Raw genomic sequence first — 16,974 nt, 5'->3', positions numbered from 1 at the left:
GATGTTCTTCCACGCTTGCTGGCTGCCATCTGTTATGTTGTGTCCCACGCAATCAGGTTTGTGTTGCAAGGGAAAGCTGGGAGCAACAAGACACCGAATACCTGAGTAAATATGTTTGGGCTGCGTGTGTGGTGGGGCTGCGAGGAGGGAGTGGTGGTGGTGGTGGTGGGGGGGGGACCCCTGGCATGCAAACGTTATCGACACTATTGCATTCGACGTGAGCTGCAACGAAGTCCTCGGAGGGTAACGTCGTCGACAACGTACGCGGGTGACACCAGCTGTGGAATATACTTAAAAGCATTTTAACCACAGTCTCGTAACAGCAACATCCAGCTCGCCTCTTTAAGTAACACCGCTTTCCAAGACGGCCTGACGCCTCTGAGACCTCTTTGCCTTCCACCTGCAGTCGTCCCCTCTGCTCTGGGAAAAGTGCTTCATCTGAGCCAGGCAGCCAGAGGAACAAAGGCTCAGTGTCCTGCCTCCGAGCCATCTCCAGTCAAACCCAGAGCATGAGTGCAGAGCTGGCAGCGACTTCAAAGATTCCCCTCAGAGACCCCCCCCCTCCCCCCCCTCCAGCACCACCATCCAGATGTAACTTTTCTATGATACATTATGTGCTGCAGGTTATGGCAGGATGCAACTGACCAGTTTTCTCTCTACCTGGTGTGGGTTTTTTTTGGGGGGTGGGGGTTTGTTTTTAGCTGTAATAATATTCAGTATATTTGATACCTGCCATGTTTTTATTGCAAGCCGATGATTTCTTTTGGAAGACAGCTTCCCTGTATCTCTCTTCTTTTTTTTTCTTTTTTTTTTCCTTTCCAAGGCAATATAGCACACCCTGTGCAGTATCACAACAAGCACAGGTCTGAGCGTGCGAGAGGCGAGAGTATTAAATGGATCTACCCATGGGGGGGGAAGCGAGCAAACAAATACAGAGCCGAGACATCCTGAGGAGCAACAGCAAGATGAAACACCTTTTCAGCAGAACAAACACAGGGGAGATCATAGACTCGGAGCTCAGACTGTGGACTACTTCCTGGGGGGTAGCGCCACGGTCCCACATCTCCCCATATCTGATATACAGTCCAGTCAGTCGAAAGAGGGAGGAAGATGATGATGATGATGGATATAACAAGAGTCATTTGATCACCTTTCCGAGGACAGTTTGTCTGCACTGGATTCTCCCACCGCACTCATGGGCTTCAGTTTTTGACCTCACAGTTAAGAGCGTCACCTCTTTCGGTTCCCCCGGCCTCTAGAAGATCGCAGTGAAGAGACTGTGTGCAGAACCAAATACTGGTGATCACTAGATAATACGTTATTTATTTTTTTGTTACGTGCAATCAAATTTGAGGTTACCCTGCAGGATTTAGGCCTCGCTTTAAAAACACGCACTGATTAGTTGTAACTTTACAACAAAAAAAAACAAAAAACAGAGTAAAGTGAATTTGTGCAGGCAAAGTCATGAAACAGCATTCAAATTATTCATCACATTAGATTAGTTTTCTCTCTCTGCACCAGTCACTGTGTGTGTGGAAGGAAAGCTACCGGGATTCACGTGAACTCAGGGTGCTGCAGTACATGGAGACTATTGTAGACCCACCAGTGGCTTCTGGTGAACAATTACCACCGAGTGAGATCCAATGAAAACATGTGACTGATAAGATCAGTAATAATGTTGACAATATCCCTGTCAAGTAGTATTTCTCAAACTGTTTGTCCCAGTTTGGAAACAGCACACAATTACATTTTCTGGTTTTAAAACCAAATTTCACACGTTTGATTTTTTTTTTTTTTTTTTTTTTTTTTGTACAAAATAGAAACATAATTTTGAAAAACCTTTATTTAGTGCAGTCCACCGATGTTCTGCATGTTCTGCACCAACATCTACAACCTTAACAAAAGCAGCGACAGTTGAAAAGACGCGTCCGGGGAATTCATCATCAGGACTCAGGTTTGTATCGAAGGGGAACTGGTGCTAACAATGTGCACCAATATTACATGAGCCAAATCACTGATGCTCTTGCTTGAGATTCCTGTGATGTTGCTCAGTTCTTCCACTACCTGCAACGCAGTTAAAGAAAGCGCCGTCAAAGCCGTTTGTAAAGTTGGCGAAGCACCGAATGCCTTTGTCATAGTTTAAGTAGGGACTCATTTTTAACTTGGATCCGTTTGGGGGCTTGAAACGGCAATTTAACATCCAAAACAATGACGACAAATATTGTAGATGTATTTTTAAACGAGGTTAATACGTATAAAAAAAAATAAAAAAAAATACAAGTGTCTCACCTGTTCCCATTTTCTGACATAGAGGATGAACGTAGCCACAGAAATCACAGCAACACCGAGAAGCATGCAGTCCTCCGTCACTGTCACAAACTTCTCTCTGTTTTTTGTTTTTTTTTAGAGATTAATGACACGGTGCTGAAGCAGACATAATCATTAGATTGTGTTTCATTTCATACTCGCTGCTCTCGTCGCAGCTGTTTTCATGGGGAAAAGCTCTATCAGTTGCACTGTGCGCTACCTGCCCTGCGCTAAGCATCACACAGACACAGTTCGTGACCACCTGTCAAACATAGGCGGAGCACTTCGCTGCTTCGGAGCTGGAAATCGAAAAATCCAATCAGTGCTCGAAGTAAAATAAAAAGTTTAACAGGAAAAAAAAAAAAAAAAAAGCCTTCAAATGAACGCTGGTAATGGAACATGTCTGCTGAGAAGTTTATCATTAGCTGATAATGTCTTCAATGTTGTGTTCACAGCTTTTGGTGCTGCTTCCAAATGCCCCCCCCCCCTCTAGACAGTTGTCAGCTGGTTGGAGTCCAGTTCGCTGCCAGCCCGCTCCACCTGTCCCGAAACATCAGCGATTGTTTCTTAAAGAGAAATACGATACCTCTGTTCGCCGGATGGGCTCACACCCCGAGTGGTGGTCATCAACAAGGTGTCGTAGATGGCCGTCCTCTCTAAGACGATGAACTGCAGAACATGGTGGCACAGGTGATAAAGGTGCTTCACAGGGACGGACCGCTCGTTGTGTCCTACAAAAGTTCAGACAAAAGTGATCCAAATGATCCGAACAAAGCCTTTTCCGGCTGCTCCGCGTTCACACCGTCTTACCCAGCACCTCCAGAAGTATCTCCACGTATGTCAGCGGGTTAAGGACATTCAGTCTGAATTCAAGCCCTTTCAGGACCAGCAGCTCCGACTCGATGATGGTCTGTTTGGAAACGCTGTGGCCGACCGAATGCAGAAAGCGCGCCGCGGTGATGTTGTCAATCATCTGGAAAATGTTTCAAAGAATTACAGGAGACGACCTTATTTCTTAAATCACGGGTTTTCCGAGGTTATCGATCGGCAGAAACTCACATTACTGTGCATCGACACTTTGCTGGCGAGCTGCACGCAGGAGAAGACGACGAGCGGGAATTTGTCCTTGAGCTTGTCAAAAACAGCATCCTCGTAACTCGGCGGCTGATCGGCGGCGGCACCTTGAGGTGTGGGCGTGGTGAGCAAATCCGCAAGGTGTTTAACCACGAACCTGTGGGGAGGGGGATACTTAAATAAATGATGCGTAACGTGTCACGGGGGAAAGAGAAACTGTGCTGCTTCCTTCTCACCTTTGAAGTAATTCAACGGCGTGGTATCCAACCTGCGGGTCCAGTCTCAGCTCTTGAGTTATCAGTAAGATGTACTCTTAAAGCACGCCAGGAGAGGAACGCAGGATGTTTGCAAAAGCACAGAACAAAACATAGAAATCCTTTCAGGGACTTTGTAAGCCGAGCGTGTCGTAAACAGAGCCAACAGACCATGAGAAGAGCAAACAAAAATACACGAGGAAAAAAAAATAATAATAAATTGGAAAAAAACAACAACACAGTGTCACGTGCGTATTACGCAATCTTATGTTCAGAGACGCGGAGATCACATGTAGGTGTGTGAGGTGGACTCAGTCAAATTAAATCTGAGCCCACGTCTTCACAGCAATGCTAATTGAACATATTGGAAATTAAAAGCTTGAAATATCAAAGTACAAATCATCGTCTGGATGATGAGACGAGATGATACACAGGCCCAGATGGTCCGCTCACTAAATAGTACCATATTATTTTAGCATGAGATAACAGCTGAGAGCTGTGCAATGTAATTTTTTATCATTGATAGTTTGTTCCTATTACTTTCTCCTGAAAAACCCTTTGAGCTGCATTGTATGTTGTTTTAATTCAGGAAAGGTGCCGTAATAGAGTTTATTATCGAAGGTATTACCCTGAACATATGAAAATAAACTGTATTTAACTGGTCTGCTCATTAAAAGTCATTAAACGTTGTGCTGGACCGAGAAAGATAGCCTCAAATTATGTTTTAAATTTACCCTCTGGTGTTAAAGGAAAGGAAAAACAAATTGTATTGTATGTGATATAATACAATTAAAAAAAACCTGGTTGTTATGGAGAAACTTGAGTAATTAGAATTTGCATAAAACCGGCTTGTTTACCCAAATAACGTGATTTAACGTTTGACATATAAACATCCGCACATCATTAAAACTGCAAAACCAGCGTTACTCACCAACAAGTCTTTTGTGCTTGAAGCTACATTTTGATAAACTTTCGAGGTTATCTTTGTTTATTTGGTTGATATTGATGAGGAAATCAGTGAGTAGTTCAGAAGGGGCTTGGCCAAACTTTAAACTTACAGCGTTACTTCGGCCCGGAGAACAAAGCAATCTTTTCGCCATTTAGCCAGACTGTCTAACGTCTTTCCAGGAGCGTGAAAGCTCGTTATATTTATAATAAACTGAACGTATCAAGTTCAATTCTTGACTTAAAAATAACACCAAAATATATTGCGGCAGAGGGTTATACTTTCCAGAAGATGTCGCACTTCCCGCCGTTTTTTTTGTTTGTTTTGTTTTTTTCACCCTAGGAACCAAAAAAAACCAACAAAAAAACCGGGGGCTTATTTGGAAGTTGCACGACTTTTATTCCGTTGGAACAGCACTTCCCGGCGGTCGCGCGCTTCCTCCGAACACCGCAGATCTACAAACCCCACGGATGGCGGCTCCTCACGGCGCACTCGCGCGAACCGCCGTTTGGAGATCAGCGGATTGCGCGCAACCGAGCCGAGCCTCACTTTCACCGGCAGACATGGCCGACGAGACTGCCCCGAAGTCCGACGCTCCCTTCGCCACCAGGGTGGACCCGATCAAAGCCGGTCTTTCCAGGGACCAGATGTACTTCATCAAACAGGTGGAGCTCGAGCAGTGGAAGAAGAGGGCGACGAAGCTGCGCGCGCGAAACATCGTGACGGGACTCGCCATCGGAGCGGTCGTTGTGGGGATCTGTATCCTTGTCGCGCACGCTGACGTCAACACAAGGTGAACTACGTAACGTTAGCTTAGCCGGTGCTAAAATAAAAAAAAAATTAAATTAAAAAAAAAAGCAGAGAATTAACAGGCGTCTTATTAACTTTAAATGTTCCCGAAGTTTAAAGTTGCTTTTCAGCAGGTGAGTGAGCCTCGGGGATGGCCTTTCGAGATCCAGGTGGTTCCTGAACGCACCACTGACTGATCGTAATGGCAAATGTTGAAAACATTAAAAAAGAAAGAGGATATTTAAAACTGTCCAGTTTTTTTTTCTTTCAAATATACTATTCACTATATATATGTATATATATATTCTTTTCAACCTGTGCTGTTCAAACCAGTAATCATGTCACACATACCTGGCCGACACGCTTTCTTGCATCACTCCTGTTGCACTTATGTATATAATATATATAGATATATACTGTACTGTATATACTGTGCATTTTATATTTTTTTTTACTGCTATTTTATTGCTTTCCTATTATTATCTTATTGCTTCTGTATGCTGCTGTAGCGGAAATATTTCCCCTCAGGGATTAATAAAGTAACTAACCTAACCTAACCTTATTTCTTCATGATGATTTTTCAAGTACTTTCCTTGACCAAGCTGCTTCCCACATCAGACGGCTACACGTTTTACTCGGTGTCCCAGGAGCGGATCATGGATGAGATCGACGAGGAGGCCAAGCGTGTGAGGATGCAGACCCCAAAGAGCGGCGCCAACTGAGATGAACGTGTTACATCACCCGCCCGTTTCTGGTGTCGGTCCTGCAATTAACCGAGAGGGGACTTGGGAGATGCCACTGATTCATATTCCATGACCGGCTGCTGTTTTTATTTTTATTTTTTTGAGCATCAGCTGGACTTTTGTTTTAGATTGTGGAGCGTCTCCAACTTAAAACTTAAGATCTTGGTTAAGCTTCCCGTCAGTGGAAAGGACTAATCCACTGACCCTCAAAAAAGGCAGAGACTGTAATCCCCACCTCCTGACCTGAAGTTTCCAGCCTGTATCATGTAATGTGTGTACAGTAGGAGGGGAATACACAAAATAACAGTCGGCTAAATGACTTTAAAATCTTAGTGGCCTTCAACAACAGTGACGCTGCGGAAACGACACAAAAATCAACCTGGTGAAATGTATTATTTATGTTGATGTGATGATTTGTAAAATAAAAAGTCTTGACGTATTAGATTTTAAATTATTGTATTATTTTCTAACAGTTATCTCTGCGTAACCATTAATGTAAGAAAAAAAGATGCCGGGTGAAGCAGTAAAACATGACAAAAGAGCTGTGGTATTTACAACTGCATTTATTTTTGTCCAAATTTAATATATGGAGTCCGATCTAGCCACCAAATCTCAAGAGTAAAAATATAAAATAAGACATTGTAAGGGAAAGGCACAGATTCAGCATGGCAGGACAGCAGCTTCAGAAAGCAATACAATTATATATTTACATTCAAATTCTTTTGAAATGAAACTTTTCTTCGAATATATTACGGATAATACAGATGTTTGACTGCCAGGAAAATTCAGTGTGTGTCGTGAATATTTTATAAGGCAACAGCTACAGATTCACAGCTTTGGACTGATTTCCTTACACCCCACAGTCTCGTAATAAATCAAAACTGCAGGAGAATAGATCATCGTTACTGCGATCCATTTGTATTGTGATCAAACATAAAACTGGCGAATATTTTCGACCTCCGTCATGGAGAAGTAAAAGGAAACCTATCGGCTCTTCCTCGAGTGAAAAGTTTCAAACACGGTTGTGTTCAATGTCTGAGAACCAGGATTGAATTTGCTAAAGTGCACAAGGTGCTTGATCTACGGAACAAGCGACAAATCAAGATTTTTTTTTTTTTTTTTTTTTGCTTGAGAAAGAATTAAGGTAGCTGAAATATTTTACTCATTTAGTTTACTCACCACCTGTGAACGTGATCTATAAATGCATTCTATTATATACACATGTACAGTCAACAGGAAAGCCAGTAGTCTAAAACCTAGGTGGAGTTTTCACAACTAACCCATACGAAGAAATCCTCCCGTCTCCCCATTTTAAATCAGCTACAGGCTTAAGAAAATATGTATAATATTTTTGTACCATTAAAACAAACTTTTTCCCATTTAATTGTTTGACAAGCAGATTTTTACTTCCGCAAAAAGCATCTCACGTGCCAACCCTTTTTATTTTTGTTCTCTCAAACGTCTTCCTGTGTGTGTGTGTGTGTGTGTGTGTTGATAGAAATATCTCCTCATACCGCCGTACGATGGGGGAAGAAAAAAATAATTTCCACTCAATCTGAAAATGTCAGGATTGAAGTCAAACTTGGAGTGTAGAGGTCGCAGGCCGTCCTGACAGGTGTCCTCGTCACTCAAGAGAGACTACAACATAATACACATCTGAATGAATTCAAAATGTAACAATGCATCTCGGCTGTTCTCGTCAGCCCCCGGAAGGCAAAAAAAAAATAAAATCACAGGTCTACTGAATGACAATATATATTCACTGTGCAGTCAGCAGCTACTGAGACATGATTAGGAAACTACAGCGAGTGAGGGTGAATGAGGGCTGTCAGTTAAAAGTGTCGGAGCCTCACTGTGCTTCACATTTACTGTGCTCGGGACTGTTTTAACAGCAGTGAGTCAGACGAGCAGGAAAACATCAGCTATTCTCGTTCTGGGTCAAAGTCGGGGTACGTCGCTCAACTCTGCGGCACTTTGTACTATCGCTTGACTGCGTTCATGATTAAAAAAAAACAAAAAAAAACTACTATACTAATCTTTGCTCAGAGAAAACATTAAAAAAAAAAAAATAAAAAAAGGAACTTTGTTTATTTACAAAACTCAACTTTTGTCGTTCTTTAACACGAACCGGGCCGGTTTGGTATTCGGTGCTTCAGCTGCAACGAGTTCACCGGATTCTGATGGCAGGTGTGAAAACTGGACGGTACAGCTCCCCGTGTAAATCCAGCTTTTTACTGATGACGGTTTGAATACATTTGAGGTAAGTGACCGCTTGCAGAGGGAAGCAGTTTGCCCGATTGGTGTGCCAGGAGGAGGGCGGTGGGTAGTGGGTGGGAGATGGGGGGAGGGGGGGGTTTAAAGCGATCCTCCTACAGGACAGGTTTGACCACCGCAGTCGCACTTCAGATGAGGTAGTCCAGATACGCAGCGTTGCTCGGCTGAGAGTTTCTTACTAGAAAAAGTCAGATGAGGAAAAACAATGAAGAACAAGGCATTTATTTATCATGTTTCAGGTGGAGAAATAAAATTTAAAAAAAAAAAAGGTTGTTAAAAGGATCAGTGTGTAGGATTTAGGGGCATCTAGTGGTGAGGTCGCAGATTGCAACTGACTGAACACCTCTTTAGAAAACACGGCAGTACACTGTTGAAAATATAATTATGATGATTATATTCAATTTACGCTGATAGATCCTCGCAGGACGAGGTTCGTGCTTTTACCTCGAACCCCTAATGTTATAAAGTTCTGTTGTAAGGACTTTACTTTGTTAAGTGCCCTGAAATAACCTGTGCTGTGATTTGGCGCTTTATGAATAAAATTGAATCCTGCGCACACTGAACTTTTTAATGCTGCGTTCACTCACCATTCTACTTATGTCAGCAAAGGTGACGCCTTTGCTGGGTTTGTCCTGCGAGCCGCTGCTGCTGCCTCCAAGGGAGTTTCTCCTGATGATACCTTGGAGGACACAGTGCGTGGCTTAGAAAAAAAAACCATTCACACGTAAAGCCGGCACATATTTTACTCAGCAGGAACTCTGACGAGGAGAAATTGATATCTTTACTACCTTGGAGTGGCAGCATGTCCAAGCGCTGCAGGCTGTTCCTGCGAGACGAGGAGAATCCGCTGCCTTTGGACAGGCGGCGCTGTCGACTGGACAGCATAGCAGCAGGAGAGACGATGCCCGGAGGGGGAACCTTCCCCATCCTCTCGTACAGCGCCTCAATCTCCCTCTTCTGGGCGGTCTGCAGGGCGTGGACCTCCGTCAGATGTCTGATGAAGGACAAGAGGTAACAAATGTGAGCATCTGAAAACTCCTGTCAAAATTCAACAGGACCACTCAGGGTGCCGGAAATCCCGGAGCGAGTTTCAGCATCAAAATATTTCCGATAATGTGCAGCTTGTGTATTTATTGATGTATTTCACTTCATTTAAGTCTTGAAAATTGAGACATTGCATCAGGCTTGTAGTGCAGAAGCAAACAAACAAAAACAGTGTTTAACAACAATTTGAATGCAGTAGTTGGTACGAGAGCCCAGATGAAAGCCCTTAAAACTTCAGCATTCATATTCAACGTCATCGACTTGAGTTTACTGAAACCATTATTTTGCTCTTCTTAATTTTCTAACAGTTCTGTACTCTGTATTTTGTTAATACGGTGTTCATGGCACCTGTTCAATAGGAAACTTTATTTTGAGCATCTTCCAACAGAGTCGCTTACTTCTCTCTGAGTTCCTGAAGCTCGACCAGCATGTCCTCGTCATCGCTGTCTGAGTCGTCGCTGCTCAGGTAGGGAGCGTTGCGGTTGTACGTCATCATCCATAAATGGTGGAGAGCGTTGCTGTACTGCGGACTGCCGGCTCCTCCGTCCCACAGCCTCCCCTCCATCTCCGCGGCCGTCACCGAGAGCCCGCTGTCTGCCGACATTGCCATCAGGCTGAGGCTGTACGCTCTCCTGCGACTTCTCTTCCTCGCCCTCGGCCTCTCCCCGACGACCTCCACCTCCCCTTCCTCGTCCTCATCCTCCTCTTCTTCTTCATCTCTGTTTTGCTGTTGCTGCTGCTGCTGCTGCTGTTGCTCCTGGCTCACAGCCCACCCGGCCTGCCCGTCCACCTCCTGGAGGACCCCGGCCGCGGACCCCCTCCGGGGGTGCGGGTGGGGAGGGGACATGGTGAGGGAGGTGCCCAGGCTCGTCTCGGACTCCGCCTGCTCCTCGGTGCTGCTCTCTGACGGGGTGACGCCGCTGTCGGCCGGCTGTGGTGCAGCAGGTACAGCACCTACGGTCACAGCAGGGGGTGAGATGTCCATGCTGGGCGTCACCTGGAATCTCCCAACAGTCACTGGTGCCATCTTAAGCTCTGGGATGTAAAAAGAAAAGGTTGTATTGAGCGTACATGCTATTAAGTAGCATCAATATACCGATTTGTTTTAAAAGGAACCGATTATATTGGATGACACTAATGATCGTTAGTTAAAGTCCATGAGAAGTTCCTGACATCTGGGTGGCCAATTTATATAAGTGACAGCCAATCACAGGCAGCGATTGTTCTCCAATCTTCTCAGACCTGACGGATCATCAGAACGAAGCCTCACTCGGTCCCGGTCACCCGCCTTTGATGAAAACCTAATCATGTGCTTCTCTGTAGTACACTTCAAAGGAGTATCACTCTGTTGTCATGGAGATGTAAAGTGGTTTCACATCAATACACAAACACTCAGAGTCCCTGCATGCTCATGTCTGCAGATCATTGAAAGGGTTTAAAGTCCTGCAGTGCCTCCGTTTGCCCACTGAGCGTCCTTCTTACAGTAAACACAGAGTCTGGGTCTCTGCCCGCTGAAACAGAGGCGCTCTGTTGACTCGGGCTTCTGAGGACGGTATAAACACAGACAGGTGTGGATGTGTGAGGAGAGGCCCGTAACGAGCGAAGCGGCCCGCCGATTGGCCGTCGGCGGTGGGTCGGGCCGCGATCACACCTACGTTTGTGTCGGTATTGAATGGAACATTACATCCAGACTGGCGGTTACGCAACAGCTCCTGAGGCACCACTAATATGTGATAATGTCGCCATAGGGAGAGACAGAGGGAACCGAAAACCACTGAAAAAGCAAACGGTGCATAACAGAGACGCCAGGCTATATTTTGACCTCATACAATATAAAATGGAGGGACAGAAATGTCATATTTGGCTAAAAGTGTGTCTGTGGGTAGTCGCAAGTGTGCGCGTGGGTTTGTTTGTGATGTAAACATGATAGAGTATGTAGTTCTGCAGCCCCTGCTTAGTACCATCCATCATATAAGGTGTTAATGAAGCAGAGGTCTGTTTTGGGAACATGAGATGGAATTTCTTACCAGATTCAGAGGAAGTTTGAAACTTTGGGCTGCTATCATTCATCTCGGGTACAGGGGGGTGCACTGGACTGCTGAAGGATGATAACTAGACGAGGAGGTGGAATATTATTGTCATTAGTGCCACGGCAGACTGGGTGTTAGACATCAACTGGTTTTTTTTGTGCCACAGAAATCCCCGGCCAAATGCTCGCTTACATCAAATTATTATAAAATGAGTTTTGCAATGCTGTAGACACAATTTTTTTTTTTTTTTTTTTTTTTTAAACAGAGCACTTATATTGAACTGGTAATCGGTATCAGCAGATATCTTCAGGCATTCAAATAGAAAACAAATCTCAATTAATTCATAAATCTGTCAGACACAAATTTCACAAGCTTGTGAAAGAAGGACTGAGGACACAGCTTTTTATGCCCAATCAATTATTAATAACAATCAATAATTCATCAATCAATTTTATGTCCAATCAATCTAAATATATTCAATTTACAGACATTTAAAACAGAGAAAAGAGGCGAGAGATTCACATCACTGAATGTTCAGCATTGTTTCCTAATAAATGATTTCAACAATTAATCACTAATCCAAATTGCTGATTAATGTCCTGATGATAGATTAACTGATTAATAAAATAATCATTTCAGACCCTGACTTTGAGGTAATTCTTAACAGATCACTCACAGTGCTCTCTGGGCTCTGCGAGGGAGACGTGGAAAGATCCGACGAGGAGTTTGAACTGGACATTTCTGATCTGGGTTCATCCCGGGCGGGAACTTGGGCTGAGTATTGGGCCACGTAGCCGTTCACCTGGGTCAGGCCGGGGGAACCGGAGAGTCCAACCTGCTGCAGAGTCTCCAGAGGAGCCGGTGGAGGAGTGGAAGGCATCGAAGGTGGAGACACGTGATGGGGCCATGGTGGGTGACTGCTCTGGTGAAAACCAGCTGTGTCCATTTGAGGCGTGTGCTCAGGGCTGTGGTAGATGTTGTTCTGCGCAGGGTACGGGAGCTCTGCTGGTTGAGTCTGGTAATGCTGCTGGTAAACGGAGGGGTAACCTGACTGCGGGGCCATCTGGCTGTGCAGCTGGGGGTGGAAGCCTGGGAAAGAGGGGATCCCCTGGGTGGAGAGGCTCGCAGGAGGGATGAAAGACTGAGCCATGCTCATGGCCATGGAGATGACATTGGCCAGGGAGAACAGGGGCTGGGTGTGGGGGGGCCACATGTTTGGATGCTGAGGGCCAGGCGGGGACATGGTAACGCTCTCATTGCTGCCGGGGCTCGGGGTCTCCTTCTGAGGGCCGGGGGAGCTGGGGTCTGGGGAGGGAGCGGAGGGGAAGGTGGGGTTGCTGGCTACACGGGTGAGGGGAGGGTGGAACCCCGCTGGTTTGGGGGAACCCGGAGATCCCGGAAACTGGAACGGGAAGTGAGTGTGGCCCATGTAGGGCATATGGTATTGCTGGTGATGGGGCAGCATAGATGCAGGGTGGTGGTGGGGTTGCGCATAATGAACAGGAGAACCTGGAAGGAAAAGACATGAGTTTTAATTTATGGTTTGAAGCGAATCATCTGAACTGTGAAGGACAAAACGTACAAGCAAATAAAACGCTTGCTAATGTCCCCATTTATTTTTATGCATCGAAACCTAAGAGGCCAAATTTTAGATGTGGAGTTTCGTCAGTCCAATTCTTCCTGCCAAGACACCATGTGGGGAATGAATCTTTCCCGTACCTTTAAATAATGGCTTTTCATGGTGGACAAAAACGTTTTGTTTAAAGCAGCAGCTGACTGTGATTGCGCGAGTCAGCCGGAGCACACCGGGCTTACATGGCTGTGAGGGGATTCAGCATCAATGGAGCGAGTGAGGCAACATCCCAACATCCAAGAAGAGTGTAAATGGAACCCACGTGTACGGGGACAACTTCTGGGATCCGATTGTGAGATTTATGAAGTCGGGATTTCGACATCCCTCCCCGGGGAGCAGTTTCAGGATGCCAATATCCTCGCCCCGTTCATTGATTTTGACGTTTACTCTAACAATGGCTCCACAGTTATAAACCACACCTCCTGTTGCTGATGATGCAAACCAGCCTCTACTTTTTTTTTTTTTTTTTTTCCACGCTGATGGAAACATAGGTTAGGCAACACTCTGTAATGTGGCGGGTGGCCCGAGGAGCATTGCGCAAAAGCAAGCGTGCAGCGGACGTCCAGCAGAGAGGGGACACGGGACGAGAGGGGACGAGGATGTTCAGATGGCAGCTGAGGGCTGAAAACTGGGGGCACATGGAGTGATATGTGTTATATAATGCGGTGAGGGAGACTTCGACAGGCGGGGATTGGGGGGGGGGGGCTTTCCGGGAAAAATCGGCAGGGAGTTTGTGCTGGCAAACAGATGTTGCTGACTATCGCAGCAGTGGAGAAAACTCGTGCTTTTACAACGACAGCATTCACGGCTCCCCTCAAAAGCCAGAAAGCTCCCGTCAGGTGAGGTAATTACCCAAGAGGCCCTGCTGCAAGGCAGACACAGACGAAGGCTTTGAGATGTGGGGATGACGGATGGCGCCATGCGAATGGCTGAACAATACCAAGAAAGGGCCCTGAGGAGGAGGAGGAGGAGGAGGAGGAGGAGGGAGGAGGGGTTTATGAGGTAGCTGAGCTTTTGCGATGACTTATTCTTTGCCAAAGGACTGTAACAATTTCTCACTGTGCTGAAACAGTAAACAATGCGAGGCCTTCTTCACGCGGGGCCGGAGGGGAGGGGTGGAGAGGCTTTTTACCTGGGGCGTTGTGGAAAGACTGGGAGCGTAACAGAGGTCGCCCAGGTGAAGTAATGTCTGCACCGAAGACCTCTCGGTTGGGGAACGGGGGAGCACAACGCACATCTACACTGGGGTTAGTCACACTGTAGTCTAAGACACAAGACACACACACACACACGCACACACACATGCGTTAGTGGACGCCCGTGCACACGTGACTGCACGCACACAACGATCATGCAAAGCAACAAAGATGCTGGAAGTTAATCTGACATGCTGTGAGACTTTAATTTCTAAAAGCTCAGGGGGCAAAGTGCAAAAAAAAAAAAAAAAAAAGATTCATAAACATCTCTAATCTCCTTGAGCACCAAATTATCCAGCTTCCTGTTAATGGGTGAATTCAGACCACACATGGGACTTACCAGGCAGAGAAGAGGATGAGTGTGTTCGAGGCAGGGCGTGACTGTGCAGATTAGGCTGCAAGAAGAAAAGCACATTTGATTAAAACTCAGCCTCCACTTATATTCATCACTGACAAAAATGTTGAAGCGTCCCTATTACGCGCTCTCGTCTCGCACTTGATGTGAAGAGTTCACTTTCTCTAATTACGGGGTTTAATTCAGCTGGAGCACAAAGCTGTTTTACAAGTTTGATCATCGGCACTAAAAGTCCGTATGAAGGGTCTACACTGATGTAGCACTGCTGTGGTATCACAACTCCATCTATCATGTCTTCAAAAGAAAACTCCATATTTCAAGTCCATAAAGTTGAGGGACTTCTGAGACACAACGTTGATGCAAAAGACACAGAATTATCAAAACTTGTAGTTCTCCAAAAAATACAAGATCCTACACTCTTTCTTTGCACAGTGCATACTAGCTACGAGCATGCAACTATCTGCATTTTTAACTACACGCCTCCAACATATCTTTCAAAGTCCGAGTCCTCACTGAGTGAAGCAGGACGTCTGTAGTCTGAAAGTCCAAGCTGCAACACCCAGGTGTTATCTGCTGGGTAATATTCCCTCGTAAGATGACTCTGACATGTGAAATTCACGTGATGACCCTTTAACCGAGGCACTAAAACACTGTCTGATGTAGGCGACCCTGAGACCCGACCTCAGGTATAACACAGTGTGTTACTTGTCAGTGTAGTCCAACACGTATTAAGTTTATTTTTTCTGGAAAATACAGAGAAGGTTGTAAAGAATTTACAGTTAATTTGTGAAGAGCTGTTTCCATCATAAATCCTGTGTTATTAACCTGTCGATATAACTATTACTGAACTCATTTACATGAGGTCATTTATTGGAAAGTCTTTTCACCTCCATAATCTGGATAACAAGCCACCTTAAACCAGCTCCATTTGAAGAACCTGAAAGGTGCAGAAACTCCTTTTTCTTTGGCTGTAGAGATGGCAACGAAGGTCTGAGAGCTAATTGGAGGCTCAGTTAACCACTGAATTTCAGCGGGATTGCCATGAAGCTTTACACATGCATTTATTGTACTCAGAGGATGAATCATAACGACCGCGGTGATCTCCCGATGTTTTCATTTGAGCCACTAGCGCGCCAAAGTTTTCACGTCTGCTGTAAAACATCGAAACATCGACTGGATTCGATTGGTGAAAAATATTGTCAAACGCCTTTCACGGCTTCCAGAATGAATTCTCATGATTCGTATGATCCACGTTTCTAGTTTGTTCGTGAAGTGTCTCAACAACTATCGGATGGATTGCCATTAAATATAGCACATGCATTAATATCCCCTTTAGTGTGGCTTAGCCAAGCAGCAACCAACAGTGACGTCAGTCTTAAGTTTTGGAGTTTGGCCGTCGCCATCTTTCTATTTTAGAGATCTTGCTCATGAGAGAAGTTGAATGGGAGTCTATGGAGCTGCAGCCTTTTTCTTTTGGAGCCAACCTCTAGTGGTCCTCAGCGGTATTGCAGCTTCAGGCACTTTGGCATCTGCCACATTTTTCAGAGCCAGAAGCTACGTCCACTTTTATACACAGCAAATGGATTTAGCAAAATGCTAGCATGCTTAACATTGGCTGCGGTGAGCACGTTAACCCGCTGTCGTATATCTCGCTACTCTATTTAGGTGCTGCATCACTGCAGAAGCACAGCTGCTAGCAAAGCTGCAAACTCTTTTTATTGTTCTTCCAGTGGTGGGCGAATGAAACTAAGAACAGCTAATAACAACACGGCTTTCCAGGGATTAAAGCTCCATTTATAGAATATATTAATAGAATCTCAAAACAGAGCTCCGATTTACAACAGCCAGAGCAGAGGGACCGTGGTAAAATTATTCTTTGGGGTTTTGTCACTTTCTTCCTCAGTTAACTAGCTTGGTTAGAATTTTTTTTGTTTGTTTGGGGGGGGGGGGGATGTTTGACATTGCCAGGAAGTGCAGCCACAATAGTCATTGGGGGATGCGTTCCTTGCAATAATCAAGTGGTGGATTGAAGCCAGGACAGATTAGACCAATGTGCTTCAGTGTAATTATGCATCCGGGGGGTCGGAAACATGGTGAGGAAGGTAAGAGATAGTCGGCACTGCTGCTCGTAACTTGTCTCCTGCCCTACATGAAACAAACACAATATTCTGCTCTCCATCGCTGAACATCTTCAATCATATTTTCTACCGAAGGGAAGAGGAATATTTTGTACTTTGCGTTCTACAAAGTGGAACATGCACTGGCAGAACAAACACTTCTTTTCCTCAAGTGGACAAACTGTATCTGATTAGGCATGAGGTCATATCTT

The 16,974-nt window shown here is 45.1% G+C and overlaps 3 protein-coding genes across 3 annotated transcripts in view; 1 reads left to right on the top strand and 2 right to left on the bottom strand.

The window, feature by feature from the left end:
• Positions 1-1,883: 1,883 nt before the first annotated feature.
• cntd1 (cyclin N-terminal domain containing 1) lies at positions 1,884-4,883 on the bottom strand. The gene is made up of 7 exons (XM_069704698.1): positions 4,567-4,883; positions 3,618-3,693; positions 3,367-3,538; positions 3,118-3,280; positions 2,894-3,038; positions 2,290-2,386; positions 1,884-2,064 (listed from the first exon to the last, which is right to left on the bottom strand). The coding sequence occupies exons 1-7, from the start codon at positions 4,733-4,735 to the stop codon at positions 1,951-1,953; spliced, it is 936 nt and encodes a 311-aa protein (XP_069560799.1). The 5' UTR covers positions 4,736-4,883; the 3' UTR covers positions 1,884-1,950.
• Positions 4,884-5,116: 233 nt separating this feature from the next.
• On the top strand, positions 5,117-6,555 carry coa3a (cytochrome C oxidase assembly factor 3a). The gene is made up of 2 exons (XM_069704681.1): positions 5,117-5,340; positions 5,989-6,555. Exons 1-2 carry the CDS (start codon positions 5,145-5,147, stop codon positions 6,090-6,092), a joined length of 300 nt encoding a protein of 99 aa, XP_069560782.1. The 5' UTR covers positions 5,117-5,144; the 3' UTR covers positions 6,093-6,555.
• A 101-nt stretch (positions 6,556-6,656) lies between these two features.
• Positions 6,657-16,974, bottom strand: part of wnk4a (WNK lysine deficient protein kinase 4a) — a 43,515-nt gene continuing 33,197 nt past the window's right edge. Inside the window, exons 14-20 of the mRNA XM_069704651.1 lie at positions 14,631-14,685; positions 12,138-12,970; positions 11,459-11,543; positions 9,830-10,466; positions 9,176-9,381; positions 8,975-9,066; positions 6,657-8,565 (exon numbers count right to left, since the gene is read on the bottom strand). Of these exons, the coding sequence (XP_069560752.1) occupies positions 8,563-8,565; positions 8,975-9,066; positions 9,176-9,381; positions 9,830-10,466; positions 11,459-11,543; positions 12,138-12,970; positions 14,631-14,685 (1,911 nt within the window). The 3' untranslated portion in view covers positions 6,657-8,562. The remainder of the gene's footprint in view (positions 8,566-8,974; positions 9,067-9,175; positions 9,382-9,829; positions 10,467-11,458; positions 11,544-12,137; positions 12,971-14,630; positions 14,686-16,974) is intronic.

The sequence above is a fragment of the Brachyistius frenatus genome, unplaced genomic scaffold, assembly GCF_029030835.1.
Source record: "Brachyistius frenatus isolate BFR_SWC_R1_liver_20210118 unplaced genomic scaffold, ASM2903083v1 Contig_51, whole genome shotgun sequence".
In the NCBI taxonomy this organism is placed as follows: domain Eukaryota; kingdom Metazoa; phylum Chordata; class Actinopteri; family Embiotocidae; genus Brachyistius; species Brachyistius frenatus.
This window is presented reverse-complemented; position numbering and strand designations above follow the sequence as displayed.

Bases quoted from the DNA above. Each gene is read 5' to 3' on its own strand.
- cntd1 (XM_069704698.1), bottom strand. From the start codon at position 4,735: ATGGCGAAAAGATTGCTTTGTTCTCCGGGCCGAAGTAACGCTGTAAGT. The intron at 3,539-3,617 runs GTGAGAAGGAAG...CCCTCCCCACAG, and splicing joins GCCGTTGAATTACTTCAAAG to GTTCGTGGTTAAACACCTTG. The intron at 3,281-3,366 runs GTGAGTTTCTGC...AACATTTTCCAG, and splicing joins AAGTGTCGATGCACAGTAAT to ATGATTGACAACATCACCGC.
- coa3a (XM_069704681.1), top strand. From the start codon at position 5,145: ATGGCCGACGAGACTGCCCCGAAGTCCGACGCTCCCTTCGCCACCAGG. The intron at 5,341-5,988 runs GTATCCTTGTCG...TTCCCACATCAG, and splicing joins AGCGGTCGTTGTGGGGATCT to ACGGCTACACGTTTTACTCG.